This window comes from Colletotrichum jinshuiense, chromosome 10, assembly GCF_051148585.1.
Source record: "Colletotrichum jinshuiense chromosome 10, complete sequence".
In the NCBI taxonomy this organism is placed as follows: domain Eukaryota; kingdom Fungi; phylum Ascomycota; class Sordariomycetes; order Glomerellales; family Glomerellaceae; genus Colletotrichum; species Colletotrichum jinshuiense.
Genome location: NC_139303.1, coordinates 1,850,943 through 1,868,071, shown reverse-complemented (window position 1 = coordinate 1,868,071; position 17,129 = coordinate 1,850,943). Strand labels below are relative to the sequence as shown.

General features: G+C 49.2%; 5 protein-coding genes across 5 annotated transcripts; all 5 read right to left on the bottom strand.

Moving 5' to 3' along the window:
• Positions 1-1,946: 1,946 nt before the first annotated feature.
• EsH8_X_000454 (uncharacterized protein) lies at positions 1,947-2,498 on the bottom strand (the record flags this gene model as incomplete). The annotated part of the gene is made up of 1 exon (XM_083274542.1): positions 1,947-2,498. One exon carries the CDS (start codon positions 2,496-2,498, stop codon positions 1,947-1,949), a length of 552 nt encoding a protein of 183 aa, XP_083119934.1.
• A 506-nt stretch (positions 2,499-3,004) lies between these two features.
• EsH8_X_000453 (uncharacterized protein) lies at positions 3,005-4,414 on the bottom strand (the record flags this gene model as incomplete). The annotated part of the gene is made up of 1 exon (XM_083274541.1): positions 3,005-4,414. The coding sequence occupies one exon, from the start codon at positions 4,412-4,414 to the stop codon at positions 3,005-3,007; it is 1,410 nt and encodes a 469-aa protein (XP_083119933.1).
• A 2,255-nt stretch (positions 4,415-6,669) lies between these two features.
• EsH8_X_000452 (uncharacterized protein) lies at positions 6,670-7,755 on the bottom strand (the record flags this gene model as incomplete). The annotated part of the gene is made up of 1 exon (XM_083274540.1): positions 6,670-7,755. One exon carries the CDS (start codon positions 7,753-7,755, stop codon positions 6,670-6,672), a length of 1,086 nt encoding a protein of 361 aa, XP_083119932.1.
• A 3,043-nt stretch (positions 7,756-10,798) lies between these two features.
• On the bottom strand, positions 10,799-11,341 carry EsH8_X_000451 (uncharacterized protein; the record flags this gene model as incomplete). Its single annotated transcript, XM_083274539.1, has 1 exon — positions 10,799-11,341. The coding sequence occupies one exon, from the start codon at positions 11,339-11,341 to the stop codon at positions 10,799-10,801; it is 543 nt and encodes a 180-aa protein (XP_083119931.1).
• A 1,540-nt stretch (positions 11,342-12,881) lies between these two features.
• Positions 12,882-15,599, bottom strand: EsH8_X_000450 (HET domain-containing protein; the record flags this gene model as incomplete). Its single annotated transcript, XM_083274538.1, has 1 exon — positions 12,882-15,599. The coding sequence occupies one exon, from the start codon at positions 15,597-15,599 to the stop codon at positions 12,882-12,884; it is 2,718 nt and encodes a 905-aa protein (XP_083119930.1).
• Positions 15,600-17,129: the final 1,530 nt, after the last annotated feature.

Sequence of the window (17,129 nt, the reverse complement as noted above, 5' to 3'; positions counted from 1 at the left end):
TTGTGGTGGAACTGGGCGAGCGCGGCCATGCTGCATGCGGCGCTTAATAAAATCTCGTCTGCGTAAGACGCTGAGGTATCTGTCGTAATGCAGGAATGGGAGATACAGATATAGGTAAGTTGACGAGGCAGTGTCTTGAGGACCATGATACCTAGGCCCATCTGGTGAAGTGTGGGGAAGAAAGGCTGACTTGAATATCAGCTACCTGCATACGTCTAGCCGAGTCTTTGGAGCATATATCACCTTTCGTGGAAGGAATAAAGCTACAGCTTGGCTTCATAAAAGAAGCTTGAGATTGCGGATGCCAGCCGATGACATGTTTTGAGGACCAGTTATCGTTATCGAACAGTTTAGCAAAGCCCGGATCACTCTTTGTGTTTGCGAGAGTGCCAACCACATTCTGGAGATCAGTATGTAAGTCACATATGTCGATATACGGGTAAAAGGGTACTGTAACGAACCTCTACCCATAGAGGATTGGTGAAAGGGGTATGAATCCACATGAATCTCTTTGCCATCACATCTGGATTGGAAGGATTTGTGGCCCACTCTTCTGTCAAAGACTCCGTTGATTGTCGGTGTTCAACGGTAGATAACGACGCTAATGATGCCTCCTCGATAGCGTCTGGCTCCGGTTCAAGATGAACAGAGTTTTCAGCAGAAGATAATCGGTCAGTGTTGTCAGCAAATGAACTTGAAGCCGATGGTTCTTGAGCCTCTGATGCCGCGATAACATCATCGCTTTTTCCAGTCCTCAACGCGCCTATCGGCATCGATGAATCGCCTGTTGTCGAGGTTTTAGAGACTATTATAGATGGGGAAAGATCTATATCAGTTGATTTGATGTCTTCCTTACTACTGTAGGGGCTAGAAGATCGGTTGAGTTGTGGTTGAGAATCGTCTGGTCCTTTTTGGACACGGTCCGCGAGTGTGTTAATCTCATTACTCGTAGTTGGTCTTATGATTCTTTCCTCGGAGTTTGAGTCGTCAAAGACTTTGCCGAGATCCGTCTTATTACGGCGTTTTGTCCTTCCGAGAAATGACCCTCTAGACGGTACTCTAAGGTTGTCGCGAGAAGTAGCAGCAGCCGTACGCTGCTGGCGTACCTTTTGCTGCCGGCGCAGCCTGTCCTGAATAACATATTCCAAACACTTTTCGGCACCTTTGTCTAGAAACTCTTGCAGATACTGTTTGCTGATGATAGGTCGAATTGCAGACTCTGTCTCAGCGTCGGGGTCATCATAGAATCCGACGATCTCGATCTTTATATGCCTGTTCAGTTCCAGTGGTGTATGGATGTAATCCGAGGGCAAATCCGCCGCTTTCTGAGCAGCTGTCGCTAGTTCATGTAGGTAGCTGTCCATAGTTCGCGTATTCCATTGTCCAAAAGCTGCGCAGTCCGCATGCTCGCAATCCAAAGCGAATACACTTTCGTGTTGCACATTGAGCAACGTCGATTTCATGGAAACTATGAGACCTCTGGTGTGGGGGCCCGATACAGACAGCTGAGATTCGATTGTTTCATAGAATGTCCAAACCTTGAGATCATTGGCGACGTGTGCAAATTCATCCTGGAGCCGTAGCAGAGACTTAGACCCTAACCTCAAGTCGTTTGATATAGATGTGGGCAGAGGCCGCTGTAGACGAAGGATACGCTGAATATCCATTGCCAGGTTGTTCCTTGAAAGATAGCTAGATCCACGGTGAGGTGTTGCTATACTGCGCTGTTAGGTCCTATGCAGATTATAGAAGCAAACCATTGGCATCTATCTTACCAAAAAACGTGATACCATGGCAGTTGTACACGATTGGCTTGTATTTTTCGCTTTTACTCGCCTTCAAAAGAGCCAATTTGACGACAAGACCCCCAACACTGTGTGCTACGAAGAACAAGGGTCGAAAGCGTTGCTGTAGCTTTCATCAGCTGGAATATGAAATTAGTTCCCTTAGTTACTACTCACGTTGCCATATCGCATGTTCCAAATGTGCTCGATGAGATCGTCCGCAAGATCGTCCAGGGTGAGGCCGTCTACCAACTCTCGATGGCGGTACAAAAGCACTCTGGCTTCATTTACCGCCCGACGGATCCCATGCCTTACCCAGAGTTCTGCCGATTTTGGAAGATGCCTAAGGATCGTTGGCGGCAAGATGCTAGCGGCTACTGCATTGTCGACTGCCGTCGTGGCTTTATCGTAGATCCAGGTGTCCAGAGGATCGGCACCGGGGCATGTGACGCAAACCATGTCGACCAAAGTCTCGTTGTATCCGATTCCGTTCACATCACCGTCAATATGGGAAAATCCAGGATCAGGATTCCAGCCTAGCGATACGCTATGTTGGGAAGTTGGTGTGGGGTTTTCGTTGCGTGTATTGCCCGAAGCCTGGCCGGGCGGCGGTTGAGGCTGCTCATCTTGTCCAGAGTTGTCATCCTGCATGAAGGCCAAATCGTCGAGTGCCACGGTATCAGTTTCCTGTGCGATATTCTTGCATTGCGACATTTTACCTCGTGATTCTCGGGTTATATAGCATGGCTGGCTCTTTCGAAGACGTGGCGAACGAGTCGTTTAAGGAGGCTGGTGTTTTAGTACCGTCTCTTGGGTTGGGCACTAGCAGGGTTTTTATCAATTGGTTGCCTGCTTGCTGACGCAGCGACGCAATGTCGACCAGGCCAGCCGCTTACAGGCCTGTCAATATTTCCTGACCTGTGTGGCTTACATGCAGTGAGCTTGCAAACGGGTGCCGCATAGTTTCACCCCAAAAGGATTATTGCTCGTCATGTCATGTGAATTGCTTAATGCTAGTTATCCGCCCAAGCTGCTTTCTTTGGTATACCTACATGAATCATTTGAAAAAGAAAAAGAAAAAAACCGAGTACGCCTCCGGGTATCATCTCAATCGCCTGATCTCAATCCATACAAAGCATGCCTCTCCAAAGGCAAGCCCAAACCGCTCAAATCATGCCTGAAATTTTGTTGCACTCCACATCGAATTCACGGCGCTGCTCCTAGAAGTTCGACCGCGGGGTGTTCGCCGGAGCTTTAGGGGCCGTCGCGATGACCGCTGTGATGGAGCTGGCGTCGGATTTGGACGCTGTGACAGTAGAGGCGCCGGCCCAGTATTTCTCCACTGGGTCATTGGAAATCTGGGGCATGGATGCGCTGTTGGCTGTGGGATGGACGCTGGCCGTATCATGGACAGGTTCAACCGCTTGGTGGATAGGAGTCGCCTGCATGACATGAGCCATATCAGGTACATCAATGGTTCTCTCCGAAAACGGATGGCCGTGCATTGCCTCTTGTTCTTGCTTGGTAGCGGCGCCAAGCTGTCGTCGGTGAGCTACCTCGTCTGAGCTGGCCGCCAGTGGTGGATGGTTCTCATAGTAGAGTTTCGAGTGAAGGGAGCGACCTCTGTTCTCCTCATCAAATGCAACAGCGCGGCGGAATCGGATCATCAGGAGGAGAATAGCGGCTGTGAAGGTGCAGGTGATGACACTGACGATGACCCATACGATGAGACCGTGAGGAATAGAAAGGCCGGCAATATCGAGTGTAATTAGAGCGGTGACAGAGACGAAGCTGCTGGCCACGAAGAAGATCGCAATGGCAGCCGAGCCCTGGAAGGTTTTTCGATGAGTGCTGATGCGCTGATACCAAAAGGTGGTCGGCAGAGCAGAGCTGTTGCGCTTCTTGTGGCGTCGATGAAGATGAAAGTTGAGGAAGTGATGGCTCCAGCGGCGGTTGTGGAACAATCTGGATTGCCCCCCCTTGTGTGACACAGGATCCCCCTTCGTGGACTGGACTTCACGGTCGGGTTTCTCAACCAGCTCGGGGACGTTGACGAGCATGCGGGTGGCATCACGGTAGCTGAGAGGAGGCGGATCCAGCGCGAGGAGTTGAGCGTTAGGATGATTGAGCTGGAACTCATCAAGAGACTCGGACACGCTGACCTGGCCGGGCGGGCTTCCTCTGGCGCTCTTGTTGAAGCGACTGGATGAATCGGTGACGCTTCGTGTGATTGGCGCCATGACGGAGACGCGCGGGGTGGCATTCTGGAAGGGCCAGCGAGGCGAAACTGGGATGCCGGCGGAAGGGTTGCGATTGGCAAGAGGGTGTCGCGGCATAAGCATCGATTGGCCGCGGACTGTGGATGGAGTGTCGTCGAATATGAAGTCGCGATCTGAGGCCTCAGTAGGGATGGGAGAAGGAGGAATCGGTGTCGATGGGCGCGGATCAAGCCTACGCGCCTTGTTGTACTTATCGGGGATTTCAGGCACGTCTTCTTGTGTCGGCTCAACAATCTTGGGGGTGGAAGGCATTGAGAACGACGTGAACTCTTCGACAGAAGGGTAAGCCGTGCTGCGGCTCGCAACCGCAGTGGTCGCCGAACTGAACGAGGCTTTCGGCGGCAGCGACATTGTTGTCGTTGTTGTTTTGCTGTTAACCTGAAGCTATTTGTGGGATGAATTTCGGGTGGGAGGATGGGAGAAGAAGCAACCCTTTTCAAAAATTAGAATGGCAAAGTAATCCTTCCATAGAAGGAAGGTATAACGGCGGGAGGAAGGAGCAGGTGGCAGGTGCAATTTGCAAGTAAGAATATTATGCCATAGTGTGCACTCTTGTGCACTGGATCAAAGACGAATACACCTGCAGTGCTAATAAGCACCAAAGAACCAAACGGTTAACCGAGCTGAACCCAAACGACGGGCACTGAACGAGCAAAGTCTTGGTGAAAATGAGGTGAAGTTATCGTGGACGAAAAGTAGAGAGGGGAGATGTTTGCCGAGGCAGCGATGGCAATGTCTGTGGCCCAAATCTTGTATCGCGTTGATTCGGGCCCAAACCAAACCTGGAATGCTCGGTTGTCAGCAGCAATTATCCTCCATTCCAATTGTCCAAATGGGGAAACAAAGACCTTCTGGTTGTTTTCATGTCTCAAGTGATGTTGCTGTATTGGGTCAAGGTCAGTGCGCCAACCTCAGCATCAATGCTAGTAACAATTCCCCCAGCACGTGGTCTCATGAAGCTCATATACAATAAATCCACCTTAAGGTGGGTTAGCTTGGATAGTATATGAAATTTATCTGGCTCGGAATTCATCTGGTGTTGATATGTTTCAACCAAAGGAACGCTGCGTGGCCTGACTTTTTCATCAGTATCTGCGTTGCGAATTCGTTTAATACATTGCCATCCCCGTAACTAGATGGACGGAGGCCGATCTCAGACCTTAGGACTTAAGGGTAAAGGATTTACCTCAGTTCATTCATATTCTTCTCAGTGAGGTATGTTTCCGTCTGAGCACTGATTAATTCTGTTCAGACCAACATGTGACTTATTTTTCGACGTCAGTCTCAATGCTGCCCTATGTGGCGGTTGGTTTTTGCCACTCAGTACGTGATGCTATCTGACAGTGACGACATATCAAGACATAGTAGAGCTCTTCGGCTGATTTTTGACGGAGCGTTAACTGTGTTGCATGACATTTCCCATGGCTTCTACCCTGTGCAGGACTGTAGTTGCATTAACCCCAGGAAAATTTTATCCACATCCGATATGGTGTAGTGGCCAACATGATGCCCTCTCATCATTGAGAGGTTAGGCATAGCCCCGAGTTCGATTCTCGGTTTCGGAACTTTTCTAGACTTTTTATTTTTCTTTTGGTGGAAATTCTTGCAAATGAATTATTATTTTGTCTATATTTATTGAGTTGACAGTGCATATGGTACGCGCAACGGGTTTCTTATGGTTTAGCCTGTTTCCGCAACTTTATCCATTGAGAAGCCTGGATCACATCGAGACTTCCGAGAAGCACATATGACCATACTAAGGGAAGAACTTAGAGTTCTGTCTTTTCTTCTATGAATATGAAATAAGTCAATGAAATGAAGAAGTGCCTTGATTGCTTGCACAGGCCAAGTTTTACAGTACTACTGCGGTCTTGGAGGAATATCTCATCGGTCCTTTCCAGGGCAAGTTCTTGCTCAAACTAAGGGCAATTGGGCATGTGGCTCAGGAATATTTTTTCATGATCACAAGACCTGCTGAATTTTCATACAAGCAGCATTGTGAGAGTAGGCGAAGCGGATAAACAAGGGCCCAAAGGAAGTGAGTTATCCGCCTCGACATCACCAGAGCTTTTGTTACCGCATGCATTGTTATGTCACTGCTGCAATGATCCATGGGCGAGAAAATCTTTCGAAAATCTTTCTGCACAGAAATTTGATGGTGTTTTCCATTGCAATTCAGGCAGGGTTTTTGTTCATGTAATCACTGAGTTGCGTGATGTGGAACGACAGAATCTGAATTTCGACACAAATCCAGAAGACGACTAGGGTACAAAAGGATAAATTTGACCTGTAATGATGTGAAAATCAATCTCAAAGTTTATCCGATATCAAATAGAATTACTTCCTGGCTCATTCACTAAAATATAGGCACAAAATTGGTCTTGAATTTAGTTCTCTGTAAACTTTCCCTCACACAGTTACGTTAGGTTTCGTGTCACCCACCTTATTTCGACATACAAAAGGTGACGTTGATGGGAGTAAAGCAGTGCAGACCGCTAAAGAATGCTAAGAGAGACCTTGGTCGGATATCCATCGTTCGTATACTACACTATATATGTAATCTACACAAATACGACATCTTACTCCCTGGGCCAACCAAGCCTGCATTACTTCAGCTCCGTTGGAAGATCTGTAGTACCCCTAATCGCAATCTCCCCCTCTTCTTCCTCTCGAACAGCCGGGAGTCCGGGCGGATGGGCGGGAACTGCCGGGGCTGAAGCGACGGCAGCAGCGACAGCAGCCGCTGCAACTGTGCCAGCCCGGATGGCCTCCTGATTGTTGTAGCGGGCGCCTCGCGCGACGCTGGCCTGTACAGCGGTGCCGCGTCGGATGCGGCCGTTGATTATATTCGCCTGCCTCGCAATCTCCTCGTCGAATTTTGCCTTGTTCTTCTGCCGATTGGCCATGACAAACGCGAGGATGGACCAAATCAGGCCGGCACCGCTGATGCCAATCCAGATGAACCACTCGGGGCCAACCTGACCCTTGCTGCCGAAGATAACGAAGAGAATGGACGAGGTTAGCAGACTGATTAGCATCGTGAGGCCGAGCAGGACAATGATGCGGTACACGATGCGCTTGGCCGAGAGCCGGCCGCCGTAGACCGTCCGATCGTCGCCAAAGGTTCTAACTTTATTGAGGCCCAGGGCCCGGTCGACGTAGTACCAAAAGTTCTTCTTGTCCGGCTCGAGCTCGATACGGCGGCGTCGGGCGTTGTTGTTACGGACTCGATCGTGGACCTGTAGGTGGCTGGGAGACTGGCGGTGGATGGCGGGCGAGACGCTGCCTCCGGGGTTGGATTGCTTCTTTCCGGTGTCCGCATTCTTAATGCGAATCTCTGGAACGGGGAGGGCACCGCTGCAACAAGGGAAAGTCGGCGATGCCAGCGACCAGGCTTCGAAAGTGGGCTGCGCGTCCTGCGTCGCGGGGTCAGGGCGGTTAGTGGTGGGCGACTGGGCTTGGACTAGACGGCCAGTGACGGGAGAGACTGAAGTGGCAGATCTGTTGCTAGGCAAGCTATCTACGTGCTTCGAGACGAGGGGAAGTTCACGGGGCTTGGTTTTGGTCTTGGATTGGCTCGGCGGAGCGGCTCCCTTGGACTTTGCGTTGAAACTTTGGGCCTGATGGATTCCAGCCATGGCTTCGAGCTTCAAGCTAGAGACAGCTTCATCGTATTGTGTTGAAGGGATCATCTTGGGCGTCTTGTTATGCTAAATGTTCGTCAGTTACTTTGTATGATGAATTGTGGGGTGTTGATGATGGGGAAGACTGACGAAGTTGATGGATCCCAAGCTGTTATGTAGGCCTTGATTTCTTCGAGCCTTTTGTTGCGAACAAGGCTTTGTGAGCTCCCTTCGGCAATGTTAGATCTTTGTTGGCAGTGTCACCAGCCTATCTGGGCTGTGCCAATACAGCAGGGCAGAGCAAGAACAATGGTGAGGATTTGCTAGTAAAGTCAACCTTGAAACATTGGACGATTTTGAGATGAACACTTACTCCAGACGTAAGAGTTTCAATCGGACGAAAAGTATTTTTGTGCAAGAAGCACTGGATTTGACGATCCTCTTCTGGCGGAAGTGAGGCATAAGGTGAAACAGAGAAGTTGAAAAGGGAGGAAGACCGTGACTTTTTTCGACTTTCTTTCTGTTTCGAACATTGAAACGGGAAAGAATGAATGGCGGCACAGCCACATGGTGAGTCGTCGATGTTCAAGCCGCAGTGCGAATATGTGAAGTCTCTCCGTGTTGTTGGCGCAAGAGTGGTGGCCTCGCTGGAGGCGGCAGCTCGGGGGCTGTTCATGGCGAGTTTGCTATGAAGGACAAATGGAGACGGGATAGGGCCACAGACCATTACCTTAGAATGATGATGATCGGATGGCCAGCATACAATGAAGGTCTAAGGAAAGGGTTTCCTTGAAGCCTGCTCTTTGAAACGTGTGATTGTTGAAGCGACGAAGTGATGGGAGTGAGTGACAAAGGATGCATGGAAGTTGTGTCTGTGACTTTGATGAATTGCAAGCCTCTGCTTGTTTAAACAAAGATGAAGGTTAATGATAGATAGATTAAAAAGGTATTACAAAAGACGGAAATGAATATAAGCTAATTCTGCTCGGTGCTTCCTGCCAAAATCTAACTTCCCCTATTGAGATCTGTGGTTGGAGGCTCGGGACAACCATGATTGGGCCCCACTATCCGGAAAATATTGCAATTGCTGAATTGAAGCAGACCAAATTCACGTGTGCTTAAACGTCTAGTAGCCAAGTTGTGAAGATATCTTAAATCAAACTCATTCCTTGAGTCCAAGCTGTAAATAAACAGAAATCATTTGTTAGGATCAACCTCTGATACTGGTGACCGCTAATCATTTACGGCTTTCGCCAACGTGTGTCCAAGGCTTGCACTTGAAATACCGAGAATATCTTAGCATCATATTCCATTCATCCTGTACTTCTCATGTTGTATGTTCTGCAAGTCAAAGCTGCGCAACCTCCCATTTTCGTTGCGGGTCGCAAATGTCTTTGCCGACGGTTACGCGCGGTTTGGTGCGGCCCTCCACCCAGCCAAGATCCCTGCAATCTCTGCGGAAATGCATGCAGCACCCTACTCAAACCCACACCCCGGCGATTTCTTCAACAACAACATCCGGCAAGATGGCCGAGCGGTCTAAGGCGCTAGCTTCAGGTGCTAGTCTAGTAATAGGCGTGGGTTCGAATCCCACTCTTGTCATAACCTTTTGCACTTCGTGATAGTAGTTTTGGTGTTTTGCGATGTATAGGGAGTTGGCAATCAACATCTTGCCGACTTAGGTGCGATACCCACGCGCTGTGGCCACGGAGTGAGAATGTGTTGTGGATAAACCGTGCTCCATCGAGCAATGCCCGCCGTTCTTGATTAAGCAATCCCCCAACCGTTTCAACTCGGCGACAAATTTACAAGAGTATCACTGTTCCAAAGTCCAGTTCCAGTAGGCGGATGCAGTGCCCCCAGGTGTTGATGAAATCCGACCAATAAGCAAAATTTCCCGGAAATGACTGTGATTTTTAGCCATTCTGACCAGTCTGCATCGTTGAGATTCAGCTTCTATCAACCAAGCTTGCCACGCTTCACGCTACGAAACCAAGTCAAGGACGATACGACGGCGCAAAGTGCCATTGGCGCATAAACGAGAAGAATTGTTCAATGAACAACGACAAACTGACCAATTTCTGCTTATCTCTAGAGGCCCCACACTACTCCTCTGGAAGGTGTGTAGGTTGATGAGCATATGCCAGCGGTTGCTTGTCAACTTCCCACTAGGCTGCTCCTACCTACTGCTCGTCGTGCCGAGTCGAGGCAAGGCGAGGCGCCCTTGGCTTCACGAAAGAGGAAGCATATTTCTCACAAGCGTACGAGCAAAGAAAAAATCGCGTCTGACCGCCTATATGGTAAGGTAAGAACCTGCGCTGTTAACACAGTCGCAAAGAAAGAACCTTCCAAACAGGGCTGGCCCTCCTGCCTCTCTAAAATTTCCCACACCATGCACTTGGCACTGGGGCGTACGACAACCGGATATTTTAACGAGGACTCAATTAGATCAGGGAATACTTGGCTGGTACCAAAATTGATTTCTTACATGTGACAAATGAAACTCGAGAGCCGTGGGGATTGTGTTGATGATGTTTCAAGGCAGATATCGTCGAATCACAATGTTTAGCACGAGGTGAGTGTCCTTAGGCCAATTTCGTGAGACAAATGAGTACCAGATATTGCATAGGTATCCACTGGAGGATGGTATGTTCACACCATGCCCCTCTTCTCTTAATGGTGCAAGATGCATGTGGCAACTTAGGCAAAATCATTTGTGCAGCTGCTTGTGATTTATGAACTATCTGGAAATCTGTGTTATTCCGTGTCCATCCCTGGTCTGTTGATGTAAGCAACTGGTGGTCAAATGCGGTGGTCAAGTACAGGAGTACTGTGCCCACAGTGACTTTGACTTGGTTTGAGGCCATGCCTGAATATTTTCGTGCTTTTGCTTCTCTCAGTACTGAATCGTTCTTGAAAGTTAATGTTGAGATTTTTTATCCTCTCCTTGACTCTCTTGGAGGGAACAATGGGGGAAGGCTTGGAGAAGATATCGCTGCTGCTGCCATATTTGACCTGTCGATCGGGGATGATGCAGCGCTCTACTCTTTGCCGTTATCATCCTGACCGTCACCGCTTGGAAAACGCATGAAAATTCGCTGATTTCAGGTTCCTACTCATCTATAAGCAGGTCCCCCACGATGTTGTCCCAGTCCAAAGCAGCGTAATGCTTATATTCCTGGTAGATGTCGGGGCGTCCCTCCCGCAATGCGTGGTGAAGGAGCACAGTGATGACTTCGGAGTCTGGTTCCAAGCAAATCTTGGCCAGCTGGAAGTAAGACACAAAGACAGCGACGTTGGGGAACGACTCAATCTCCGCTTCGGTAAGCTTGGTAATGAGTGATGCTGCGGTCGCAGGCGTACATTCGCAGTACTTGTCAACCAGTGCCATGAGATTTGAAGGCTCGTTTTGCTGATCAAGCGGTTCATGAGCAATAAGACCGAGAAGAAAGTCATCACTGATGGAATTGAGGATGAAGTTGTAGATTTTGCCACGCGTCTTGAAAACCCTAACCGGATCTTTGCCAGCTTCACTCCAATCGATGATCTTTGTGAGGTATTTCCATTCGTCCTCAATGTAGAAATGTGCATATAGGTAGTCATACCATTGCTGGTAATTCTTCGGACCCTCGAGTCTGACGATTTCCGCATCCATTGTGAAGGGAGATTTGGATTTGCAATGCCTGTGTGTGTAGTTGAACCAGAAGGGACTCAAAGTGTTGACTGATTAGTTGCGCTGATTGTGTTGTGCTGTAAAGAAGGGAAAGGATTGAACTGCTGGTTCAAACCTGAAATAGAGATTAAATATGGGGTTTTTTCTTCGGGTTTCTTCTTCTTTTTCGCAGGGCGGCAGGAAGCAACTGGAATTCAATGCCTTCTGTCGCTCTTCTTGAATTTCGGAAGGTACGGTTCTAAAAGGAAATGAATGTTATTACTCCTTCTTTATGAAGCTGTCGCCAATCCTGTCAACCCCATGGCCAGGACAACGGCGTCTCGAGTGGCTGCCTTATCAGAAACAATCATTTTAACATGAATTACTAGCTTTAATCACATCTTTGGCCGGAAGTTTACATGGTGTATTATTATGAATTTCAATTCCGGGGTGTTTCTTTACACATGAAAGTCACAGAAGAGTCTCAAATTTGGCCTGCAGACAGAAGAGCGAAGAAGTGGCGGCATCCAGATAGATCGACCCTCCTGAACAAACGCCAGATTTGGCTCCCTGCTACTTCTTTCACATCTCCGGTTTCTGTTTTCAGATAATCAACGTTGAATTGAAAAATACGTCATGTACCAAGTGAATATATCGACTATAGATCTAGCAAGCGGACGTGCAACGGAACCGACCTTCGCAATACAGGGGCAAAAGTTACCCTCCAGAGTCTGCATCCAAGTATTTTACCGCAACCTCGCAGTGGCATCTCAAACCTTCCATCAAAGCCAAAACCGACACCGTATATTCGTAATTAGGCAGAAACTGTGTTTTTTGGAACCAAAAGAGACAACCTTTGCGCCCGCTGCTCTCTGTAGCAGTCAGCATGTGACCCCCGCAACTTTAGCTACATAAAAAAGCAGCCAAACCACTTTCAATTTTTCAGTTCTTTATTTTCCCACTTATATCAGATAAAACCTCGCTGGGTTCTTGATACAAAACTTTTGATCTTCGAGTTCAACTCAGCCCTCTGCCGTGGGAATAATCTCTACCGTCGGCTATGATTTATGGTCAGCCCGCAGGGACTTCATCAGCAGCCGCTGCCAATCGTGAGTAAATAACTCATAATGGCCTGCGGGATGGTGGGAACAGGATCTGTGGCTTTCATAAGGAACCCGCTGTGCCCACAGGAGTGGCCTGAAGGTCAATGCGAAGCCATTTCGAACCCATTGGGGACGTTTACTGGGACATCAAGGCGATATCGAAGTTGATAGACTGACGATGAAGTGCTAGGTTTCATGGAATGCCGAGGACTCGCAGCCGAGAGCGTCCCGGATTAGCAGAGTCTTGAATGTTCTAGGCAACCACACTGCACTGCAACAAGCTGAACTAGTCGAACTTAACATGATCCTGCACTAGTTCATCGATCCATGTGTAGACTGATCAATCTGTACCAATCACCGTAAGGGGCAATACACTGATCATTGTTGAATAATGTCTTTAAAAAGCATGGGGATTGAAAAGATAGCTTGTTCATCTACGGCTACTCCAATTGAATAGTAGCAAAGTGGGACTCAAAGTTGTCCATTGCTTCCCCATGCATGATTCCGTGCACATAGGCTTGGCCTGTCCATCCGAATCTCGCATTGGTCCTGTTCCTGAGAATGGCGGGGGCGGCGACACCAGCAATTATGTATACCAAGTCTCCTGGCCTGATGCCTCGTGGTCCTTGCCCTAGCATACCGTTCTCTGTGCGAAACAGTACGGGACTTGAACTGGATTCCTTCATCGACTCCTGATACTTTTTAACCAATGGGTCGTCTTTCACGGCTTCGAAGTCCATGTTTTTTGAACGGTCCCCCATGTACTTTGAGAATTTCCCCCACGCTTTGATCCACCTGTTGTAAACCTTTTCACTTTCTACGGAGAAGTTGTCTCTCTGCCAATTCAGAAGACCTTCACGGTTGGCGCTCATTATGACCTTGTCAAATATCAATGCCCACTGTTCCGGTGCAGGGTGCTGACCAGATATGGTGTCGTGAATGAGTGTTCGCCAGAGAACATCAAGAGGGGACTGGCCTCCGTCTGTCCACTCGTAGACCTTGGGCAGCTTCATAGATATCTCTGTGGCCATCAGAAGGTCCCCATGATCCGCAATCTCGCATATCTTGCCCACACAAGCGCCTTCTACGGTCAGAAACGGCTTATAAAGTTCTTCCTCGGAGGGCGGCTTCCACTGCCTTTTACCGGCGGCCGCCCACCCTAAGCTAAACCTCTCCGAAAAACTCTGCAGAGCTGAGTCGTTGCTGATGACCGTCCAATCTGGAACCCAGGACGGCAACAATTTGATTCCTTCTCCTTCTGAATTATCAGCCTTCGTCAGGTTTTCCATGGGCGTTTTGGTATCTTTTTCTTGAATACCGTTGTCTTCTGTCTGTTGCTCGATGTCTGAGCCAATATCGCCTTCTTGACTTTGGTCTGTGGCGAGGTTCGACGAGTCGTTACTATCCAAGTCCACTCGTTCAGTCCACGTGGTGGCTCGAGAAAGAAGTTCAAGACTGCTTCCTGACAACAAAATGAACCATGCTGCGTCCAGATACACCTGAGCAACTGTGTCCTGGTATTTGACCTCGATATCTTGCCGGCGTGGGTCCAACTTTTCGGCGTAGAAGTCCCTCTTTGCCAGTTCCAATAATGCGTAGACCCTATCTCTCGGGTTCCAACACGAGGTCATCCTTCCACTGTGAAACAGCTGCGTAAGAGAGTCCGATCGCAGATCTGGGTATCGCCTCTGCGACCTGTTGTGGCCAAAGTCTCTCAGGACCATGCTGCGATCCGCGTGCCTGATGTTCGCCATCAGGCCCACAAGACTGCCCATCCGAATCTTGTGGTAATCTTCAGCCCAGAACAGCTTTCGCGATTCTTGGGTACGAGGGACTTCTTGCGTGACCGGGTTCCCGTCCTCGTCCCATAGGACCTCTATCCCCGGGCCCGAAATCTCTACCGAGGCGCTGGCGTCGACCATCTCGTACAGTCCAGTCATCGACATGAAACCGTGGCCGTTGGTAAGAGCCATCCAGGGAAACGTCAAGGAGCCGCAGGCGACCGATATGAACGGCGCCAGGGCGATTTCCTGAATGACCCATGTCCGCCGGAACCATGCCCTGTTGAGAAAAGCCCATAGGCAGATCCACGGCCAGGAAGAAGTATCAGGTAGATCAGCCTCCTTGCAAATCTCTTCCTGAGACATAGATTCCAATGGCTTTGTGATCTTGGGAAAGCTAACTGCCAGCTTGCATAACAGTTCGATGCCGCGCCGCGAGAAGTCATCCTCCGCGCCAAGCCAAATGTGGACCTTTGCACAATCCTTGTAAATGCGCCCCATCATGGCAACCTGCTGATTCTTTTCAGCATTGTCGGATTGGTTGATACACAATGCATCAATCCAGAGGCGCTTCGGTGGAGATAGATTCTGCTTCGCGGCTAGTTTCACCCTTTCATCCTGGGGGTTGACGCTGATAGCCTGCCTCCAGTTTTGCAGATACCTGTAGAGATTCTCTTGAACCTTGATGGACCGCCCGTCACACAGGACGGGAATGTCAGCCCTTTCAACCCTGTCCCGCTCTGCGACCGTTCGAAATGCAGTGCAAGGTTTTCCCCAGGTGTATGACAGGGTCTCGTAGACGGGGTGTTCTTCCAAGTCTACGGTCTCGAACGAAAGGCGGATATCCGTGCCTCCGTCATCCTTTTCAATTGTGAGAAGGCGGATCGAGGTGGCTGTGGCCAAGGGCGTGTATTGGTACTCGGCCGCATCGATTTCTTCGTGCAGTTCGGTTGGCAGTGGTGGCAATTGTGGTGCTTTCGATACCGAGAGCTTCTCTACGCTTTTACTGAGAGCCAAAAAGTTCTGAATAAACTCATTGTCTTCTGTAAGCTGAGAACTGTCGTCAAAGGTGTCCCTTATTGTCTGCCAGACAATGTCATCCCTCTCAACATGTTCCAAGATTGTTTTAATGGCTTTTTGGGCTTCGTCGACAAGTTGTGGTATTCCCTTCTCGGTTATCGTTCCTGATTCTGCCCCCTTCAGAACCCTCTCAATGATGGGATCTATCAGGCTTTTTAATGGGGAAAGGACGCCGAGTACTGCAAGCTGCTTTTGGTCGAGGGTGGACGGATCGTCCACCTTGGCAGCGATTTCTGTCAAATCGCCGTGGAGAATGCACAGGTGGCTAACTATTTCAAAAGACGTGACGAGATCCATAGTTAGTTGGACACTGCGGAAGAAGGCAAAATCAAAGGCTGCAGTAACAAAGCTCAACTTGTGAAAGCATGCGAGAGCCTTGAAACATTTATTTGAGTCGAAAATCTTTGATGCAGCGCCTTTAGGCATCCATTTCTCTTGTCACACGACCCAATCCAGCTAGTGGCAATGAACTTAAAGTCGTTCTGTGTCAGCTACCAACATAGGTACTCCACATGCCGTCTGGCCAGCGCATTTGCTGGCCACTTTTTGCTGACCACCATCAAGGCTAGACTTGGTGCAATTAAGGTCCAAGGTATGCTCCGAGAGTCCCGCTACCTCATGGGCTATATAGGGCAACAATAAAGTAAAATCAAACAGTCTCACAACCATTCAAGAGCTGAGCTAGTAAGAGTTCGGGAATTGGATTTAGGGATTGTCAGCCTCGTAGTCGAGATCTCGGAGATAACATATGTCGGATGAGTTATATCCTCCCTGCGGAAATCCAGGCTCGATTTCCACCGACATCCCATGCAGGATAAGCCGCCTGCATTCTGATTGCGGCCAGCTACCCAAGCCAGTTTCGTGGTGACAAGAGCATCAGTGCGTGCAGTGTACATGCGCAGCTGCTGTGACGTGGACATAAGCCGGCCACTTGAGCAACCTAGGGCAGGATTGTGGATACGCAAGCAACATTAGCGCACTTTGCTATTATTTTAAGCAACCAGCAGGCTCTGCGGGACTGACCCAACGTCTGTATACATCTTATCTTAATGGATCAGAAGCAACAGATGCCTAATAATAGCAGTCAGCGACAGCCTTTAATCGCAAAATAGCCTCTCTTGTCGTGCTTGCTTGTGTGCATAACGTTGTCCGCCTTGGCAGTAGGGTCGTAGCTTCAGACCGTGTAAAGTGGGTTGCAAGGGGAAGGCTCCCGGAGAACATGCCGGGCATCGGACAGAATTTCTGCTCGCTCGTAAACCATGCAGGTCCCCAACCCGGGCGGCTATTGTGCAGCGATTAGTGTACTTTAACACCAGAAAGCTATCAATCACAGTATCCGTACAGCCTCATCAGCTACAAGTCTGCGGCATGTAAGTCGGGCAAAAAAAGTAAAGGGCCGCTTTAGATTGTAATCAACTTGATTCACAAGGATGTCCTTTGTTGACCGGTTCCCGTTGTCAAAGAGGGCTGTGACGAGTTGCAACCCGCCAATTAAGTACATCAAGATGTCGGCCATGAGTTGTGAGACTGGGCTCAGTCTATGGGCCAATATCGCGCCCCTTTGGACGGCTGGCGAGACCGGCGAGGGAATTGTGCAGCCTTGCTGACCGTCTGGCGAACTCCCTGGCAAGCGGGTACCAGGACCGGGACGCGATGGTCGATTCCCATGCGTGTGAGTTTTTGTTTATGAAGGGCCGACGTACTCACTCGTATGCACCTTCAGTTCTCGTGCATGTCCATAGTTGCTTTGAATTTATGTCGTTACATTCCATTAGCCTGCAATGGACACAGGCAACAACAACGAGCTGTCCGACGTTCGAAATTTCT